Here is a 7,918-nt window from a genome sequence, read left to right on the forward strand (position 1 = left end):
GGGGTGTTTAAGAGGAGGTTAGATGAACATCTTGCTGGGGTCGTTTGACCCCAGTATTCTTTCCTGCCGTGGCAGGGGGTCGGACTAGATGATCTGTTCAGGTCCCTTCCGACCCTAGAAACTATGAAACTATGAATTAATAACTTGGACAATGACAATGAGTGAACACATAGTAATTGTGTAGATAACCCCAATCTGGGTAGGATAGCAGACATCAGGATTCAATATAAACCTGATAAACTGGAGGATGAAACTCGACATAGACAAAGGAACAAGTGCCAAGTACTGCACTTGAGAAGAAATAACCAAGTGTACAAATACAAAATAAAGAATTATTGGCTGGGCTGTAGTACTGCCAAAAAGGACCTGGGAGAACACAGCTAGCTGAATATGAGCCAATAGTATAATACTGTTGCCAAAAAACAACAGCATCTTGTAATGTATCAAGAGAAATATATGCATAGTCATGTATACCTAAGTGGTGCATAGAATACCACTTTCAGCATTCTGTAATTTGGCATGGGAACATGGCCAGCCAACAGACAGTAGGGGCTGATTGTGCACTTAGCCTACTGGCTCTTCTCAACACCTCACTCTTGGTTTACCTATCCTTTCATCAAATAAGAAGTGTTATAAGAAGTATAATTGTTACAGAATTAAGCTTCTATATATGGCATTTACAAAGGGTAAAAGTTTGGGTACGAAATAAGGGCACTAAGCACAATTACGTGACAGTACTTTGGATTTGGCATTAATATTTTGATGCCCAGTTGACACCAAATTTTGATCTGTAGGCATGTAAAAGTGGTGACAAGCAGATTGAACACTGATATGAATTTAAAAAGGAGCTAAAGTGAAGTATACTAAAATATATTATTCATTCACTTGTATTCTGGTTGGGTTTTCGTAGTTCAGGCATCAAATTAATGGAGAAATAATAACTGATTTTTTTGGTAAGCAGTCTCACATGGCTCTAGAGAATCACTGGTGTGCATTACCCCTAGACTTCTTTCTATTAATGAATTTTTTTAAAGCCCTCAGAACTCTTGAGAGACACTCTGGGAACTCACAGATACTGTCAATGGTGCCATTTAATTTGTACCCTTCTAGAACAAATGTGGAAACATCAAGATCTTCTGTGAAGTCTGATCTTGAAAAACTGCATGTTTGTACTTAACAATTAGGAAAATAATTTAACCCCCCATAAAAATGACTGCTGTTCACATCAATCTGTACTACAAGCTGAATCTGCTTGACATCTAAACTAAATTACACTCCCAATTTTTCGTAAGTTCTAAGTAGAGATGTAAATGCCGGGAAAAAAACCCAGAAATTTTTTTGGGGGAAAAACAGGTATTTTTCCCCCTGAGAACTTTTTATGTTTTTTTCCTAAAAATTGGGAAAATTGAAAATTTTTTTAAAAATTAAAAACCCTCTTGTGAAATATTTTCTTTTAGAATGATGAATAAAATGTTTACAACAAGGCATCCATATATTGCTACCCTTTACTCCCCCGAAATGTTTTCTAATAACCACGTAATAGGAAGACTTTTCTGTAAGACTATCTACAGTATCAGATCATTACAATTCCTGTACACTGAAGACAAGCAGTACAGTAAAACACTTCAAATGGAAGAGCAGGATGCATTTCTGCCCCCAGGGGGCACTGCCATTTTTCACAAGAGAAGGGAGAAGGATTCAATGCCTTCTTCGCTTGTGGACTTCCTCTGTTGTTGACTTTTGATCTAGAGGTTGGTGGATCTGCTCCTGTCCTCCTGACTAGGTCTCAAAGCATAGGCAATGCATAGGGGGAGTACAGGGGGTCACGTGCCCCCCCCGAGATTGGCAACTGCTAAAGCCACTGCTGCCTTCTGCGGGTGCTTGCCACCCCCCACCTTGCTACCAATGTGGCTGCCAGCAGCTGCAGACAGTCCCCGCTCGCTGCTCATCACCCTCCCCCCGCCACCGCTGACATTGCTGCTGCTGCTGCTGCTGCTGTGGGTGATCACTGTGCCCCGCCAGCCTCTGGGGCCACGCATCGTTCATGCCTTAAAGGACTGGGAGTGGACAATGGTAGCAGCATCCTTTCATTCCTGTACAGATTAGAAACAAAGAGCTTATTGTCCTGCTTGCTCAAAAGCCTCAGGAGAGGAGACAGAGCAAGTCTAAAGGTTTGGGAGTTGGAAGGAACCTGCCTCCTCCTGGCCCTGTGACCCTGAGATGCACAGAAGTACAGAAGCAAAACAAAGGAGCTAAAAGAAAGTATACTTCTTTATTGAAAGGTAAGAGCTTAAATTTCTCTGAATTCAGTATATTAAAGTATATTTTAGCTGCATTAGTATATTTTCATAACCTGTGTAATTCATAATTGAATTCCTACTGATCTGATGTTTTGTGACAAATCACCCAACCTTAGCAGTGAGGTAAGGCCTGCAAGGCAGGGAAGTTTTGACAGTTAACTCTGAGAAGACCTCTCCTCTATCCATTACTAAATTTGTATATGTTGTAGCTTAGTGTTTATATATGCAAACTAGCCAGTAAATTACATTTTTCTTTTTTCTCCCTCAGCAAAACGGTGCAACCAACTTCTAGCATATGGAAGCATTTCATTGGATTTCATATGGCTCATGTTCATTGAAGGCTCATGTTCACTGCAAATTATTCTGAGAAAAAAATGTGATTTGCAAATACTGTCAAATGAAAAATGCATTTCAAAATGCTACTAGGATGACTAAACACATCTTTGTATGTACGAAGTGTCCTGCAGACATTAAAAAATTCTTTATGGGTGTAAGTGAGGAGGCAGTAGATCATAATGATGAAAGTGCAACTAACTCTTTCCAACATTCTCAGTCCAGAAGTCCTTTTGCTGCTGCTGTTGCTTCTATAACATCAGCATCACAGAGGGTTGCCCAATCAACAACCTCAAGTAACCAAATATTGCAACCAACTGTATACAAAAGACTCTCAATAGCTTCATTTGTAGACAAGATGATACCTGAAGATAAGGAAAAAATTGACCAAACTCTTGCAAGATCAGTATATTCTTCTGGGATGCCATTGTCAGTAACTGAAAATGCATACTGGAAGGAAGCTTTTAAATTACTAAGACCATCATACCATTTGCCCAACAGACATTCTTAGAGCAAGCCGCTTTTAGAGTTGGAATATGAATGTGTAATACAATCTGTGCCAGGAAAAATCAATGAAGCACTGTGTCTTGCAGTACTTACAGATGGATGAAGAAATGTGCAGGGAGAAGGAATCATAAACTTTGTGATAACAGCACCTCAATCGGTTTTTTTTACAGAAGCATTGAAACAGGAGAGAACAGGCATACTACAGAGTATATCAGTAGTAAAATATGTGAAGTCCTGCAGAAGATTGGGCATGGTAAAGTGTTTGCTTTGCTGACTGACAATGCAAGTAACATGAAAGCAACATGGGAGAACATAATGGATAAATATCCACAGATTACTGTAATAGGATGTGCATTACATGGGCTAAACTTGCTTCTTAATGACATCATGAAGTTGGACATTCTGAAAAAGATCTTTAGAAGAGCAAAGGAAGTTCTAAAACTTGTAAAAGCTACTCATATTGTAGCTGTAGTCTTTAAGAAGAAGCAGGAAGAAAAGAATGCAAAGAATAAAATAATGTCACTCAAACTCTACAGATGGGGTAGAGTGGTGATCTCATTAGAAAGTTTACTAAAAAACAAAGAAGCTCTTCAAGAAATAGTAATAAATGAGGATCTTAAAGTACCCGAAAGTGTAAGGAACACTATACTTGAAGAGGATGTCTTCTCAGTTCAGCTGCAGAACTCCCTGAAGATTTGAAAGTCAATTTCTTCATCAATCACTGCATCTGAATTAGACAGTGCACTTTTGTCAGACATTCCTTACCAAATGGCCCAGATAAAATCAACTGTTTTGGAGAATCTAAGTGTATTTCCGCTTACAAGTACAGAAGAAAAGTGAGAGACTTTATTAACAAGCGGTAAGAATTTTGTTGCCAATCAATTTATGCTGCTGCAAACTCTTGGATCCAAGATTCAACGGCAGAAATGTTAGTGATGATAGCACTGCTACTGCATTTGACTGGATTTCAATAGCACAGACTGAAAAAACACTGAAGCAGTAAGAGCGGCAAGCTCCAAGGCCCACCTCCACTTCCCATCTCCACTTCCCCCACCCCTCCAAAAAGGGAAGTTTTGAAAAAAGGGGAACAAGTAGCTATGAAAGATAATAAAGATAAAGGGGGAAAGCAAACTGAGTAAATATGGATCAGTAGGCTAAGGCTGACATGAAAGGCTGCAATGCAAGCTGCCATCTGAGGTAGGCAGCTGAGAGAATGTGTTCCACCTGCACCCATGGAGCGTACACTATGAGTAGATCATAAATCATACAGAAGTAAGGCTGGAAGGTACAGCTAGGCATAAGAAGTCTCTGGTCAAAGACTGGAGCTGAGCAGACCCACATGTGAAAATGTCTGTGCATAATTACTCATAAGCTGTAGCAGATCCTGGACAACAGACCAGCAATTAAGGGGCGGTGCAATTGCATCGCCAAACCCTGCTGAATCTGCCCCTGCTCATCAGGAAACAACCTTTTATGAAGGTGTGAAGCTCTTGAGTTTTTATGTTATCCTCATTTTATGATGTTCTTTATTTTCACATTAAAAGAGAAAAGAGAGACTGAAACGGCTCAATTGGCTGTATATGGTCAGGAAATGTCTGTTTAGTCTAAGAAGAAATGTTAAAGACAACAGAGACGTCAAATTTAGAAACACTAGAGAAATTCCAACAAGAGATCAATAGCTCCTCAAAACCTACTGTGAAACCATTCATGTTTGCATAACAAGCATTCAGTTTCCAACAGCTCAAAGCAGTATACTCTTCCTATTGGTATAATCAAAGCAAGGTGGTATTTACCATCAGATCCATTAACGATTGGTTTTCCACTTGCTAAAAAACATTTAAGATAGAATCAGTATGTTCTATTTGTAGGAACAATTCAGCCTTCTTTTTGAAGTTCTTCATCTCTGTAGATATTTGTGGTCTTTTTTATACTGCACATAAATATGGAACTTGAGGTAGTGGCTAGACAATTTTGTGGATAGATCCCAGGGCTGGCTGCCATTTTCATAGGCTGAACATGGCAGGGCCCCCCCACACCTCTGATTGGCCAAGGGGCCCCAGCAGTCCCACTCCTTGCAGATTGCCAGATGACCCAAAACCGTGGCTTAATCACCCTGATGCTTAATAATATGTGGATTAAGGGATTACCTGGGCTTAATCAAGGTAATTAAGCTATGGTTTTGGGCCATCTCCAAGCAGGGACGCTGGTACATGCATGTAACAAGCCAAGCCAAGGCTCCACGGACCCTGGTGCAGCCTCCCATCTGCCTGCCACAGTTGGCCCAGGACCAGGGCACAGCTGCCTAAAGCCTCCCTGCCTACAAGCAGCCCCCCACTAACAGCTCCGCATCACTGACCTACATACTCCTCCAGAATGGCCCTACATGCAGTGCCCGCTCAGGTCAGCGTCCTGGACCAAACCAGGGGGGTGCCATATGTACTCGTTCAGGCATGTGGAGAAGGGAGGGTTGAGAGGGGTAGTCTCTTAGCCTGATCGAGCCCATGGACCAGCCTCATGAAGGGCTAGATGAGTTTGACACCCCTGCTTTAAAGGGGATCTTAATGCTTTTGGTTCCTTTTTAAAAGTTATTAAAGCCAACAAACATGAACGTAAATGGACAGAGTTGGCAGTCCCTATAATCAGAGTATAATCATGAAACTCCTTGAAAAAAAACTACTTTCAGTTCTAACACAGGTGAACATATCCCAATACACATCCACTTTTACCCCTTGAGCTACCTCATTTGGCAAGCCATAGTAGTAAGTCTATTATCTTGTATAAGAATGCACTTATCCAGCAACAATATCCAGGGCTAAACAGAGGACATTCTTACCTTACTGAAGGTGAGACACTTGTTCTTGATCGACAAGGTAAATTCTGCAAATCAGACACTCTCTCATATAGTTCAGCTTCATCTGTTAAAAGACCTAAACAAAATGCATGAAGGTTAGTCATATTTCCTTTTTCATTTCATCCTGTAAGACCAGTCAAAAATATTGCCATAAATGTTTACGAAAATCAAAGGTAATGTACTTTTCAACATGTGAGATTTGTCTTTAAACAATATAATTCCTTTTGTGTGGTCTAAGACACATGGAAATTAATCTAAATAAGCACAAAATACCAAGAACAAACTAAATTGATAGTGGGCTATAATGCAGGGATGGCATTCAGAGTATGTGAGCCAGAAATAAAGCATTACAAAGGCACAAGTACATCTTTCAAGGTCTTGTATAAACTAAGAACTATCAGCAGTCAATATATACTACCACCACTAAGAAATAATCAACAGAAACTGAAGATAACCAAGTGGTATTTTGTTAACAAGCCCAGCCTAACTTGTTTTCTTGGTAGTTACTGACTTCACTGTACAGAAGACTGTAGCTAGTAAGGCAGTGGTTTTCAGCTGGAGGTGTCATTGGTGGGCCTCAATGGCAGCGTTGGGATGGGAGTACAGACAGCCAATTCCCTCCTCCAATGTTTATGGCATCAAAAATTCTCCACATGTGCTGGCTGGCTCCAGCACAGAAAGCAGCAGCTGAATCGGGGTTAATCAGCTCTGCCAGCACTGGAGTTTTTCAAAGCCAACAGGAGCACCTGGAAAGAGGCTCTCTAGGAATGCTTTCCTCCTTGGCATAGCAAGGGGCAAAATTTATCCTGTAGAAGAATGTAAGATAAGAAATACATCTGAGTACAGCAGAAACTTGTTTGCATCAATACTACCAGCAGCAACTCCCCAACATTTTCCCTGGGAACACATCTATTTAGATGACACCTCCTATGACACCAAAAAAAACATTCTGGAGCAACACATTACTAGGGCACCCTCACACTGCTACTGGCACTGAATATATAATATGATAAATGACTAATGTAATCTAATAATATACCCGTAGCACCAAACAAAAACACAAAAACTATTCACTACACTATGCTCAAGGAAGTAACTATTCTTAACAAAGGCTCCAGGAAATCATTAATGTGCTACCAAACAGAAAAAAAAAATGTACATTAGCTTAGAACTAGAGAATCTCCCTACTTAAAACAAAAGCCAATGTCTTAGCAATAGAAACGTGTTTCTTAGGGACATAACATTGTCTGCTGTTGTTGGATCAAGTATTTACAGCAACACTATACAGTAGTTTAGGACACAAAGAGAAGAAAACTCTACTCCATTGACACTGGAAGGGAGCCAGAAGGAGCAACTATTTAGGTGGAAATTTGACAAAACACAAGCAATAGCCATACTTTCCAAATAGAGGTGCATCAATACATTGGTTTGATATCAGATTGGCACCAATATAAAGAAAACTGACTGAATCGGAAATTGGCTTTTTTTTGCTTGATGTGGCCAATACATGACCCATGCATGCATGCAGCCGCAGTGCAGCATGTAGGTGGCAAGGAGCACAGCTCGGCAGCATGAAGAGCAGTGTCCAGCTGGTAAGTATGTTGTGGTGGAAGGGGAGGGGGGAGGGAAGGAGTGGGGGGCAGATCAAGGCCCCTGCAGTGAGGGAGGGAGTAGGGCTGGGGCTGGGGCTGGGGCTGAGGCAGGGGCTGAGACAGAGGCTACACAGCTGGGGAATGGGGCACCCCAGGAAGGCATGGGGGACATGGGCCCCAGATTTGTGCAAGGTGGGGCAGGCTTCCACTGTGGGCTGGGACTGGCGCTGTGCTAGGCTCTTTGCGGCAGGGACTGGGCCAGGATGAACTCAGGGTGGGCAGTGATGCTGGGAGAGGAGGTTGGGGGGCCTATGGTGAATTTTGAGGTGGTTGCA

At 41.5% G+C, this 7,918-nt stretch overlaps 1 protein-coding gene across 1 annotated transcript in view; it reads right to left on the reverse strand.

Moving 5' to 3' along the window:
* KIAA1257 (KIAA1257 ortholog) overlaps window positions 1-7,918 on the reverse strand; it is a 130,554-nt gene that overhangs the window by 88,102 nt on the left and 34,534 nt on the right. Inside the window, exon 5 of the mRNA XM_019536965.1 lies at window positions 5,974-6,067. Coding sequence (XP_019392510.1) covers window positions 5,974-6,067 — 94 coding nt within the window. The remainder of the gene's footprint in view (window positions 1-5,973; window positions 6,068-7,918) is intronic.

Source organism: Crocodylus porosus, unplaced genomic scaffold (assembly GCF_001723895.1).
Source record: "Crocodylus porosus isolate Cpor-Errol unplaced genomic scaffold, CroPor_comp1, whole genome shotgun sequence".
Lineage (NCBI taxonomy): Eukaryota > Metazoa > Chordata > Crocodylia > Crocodylidae > Crocodylus > Crocodylus porosus.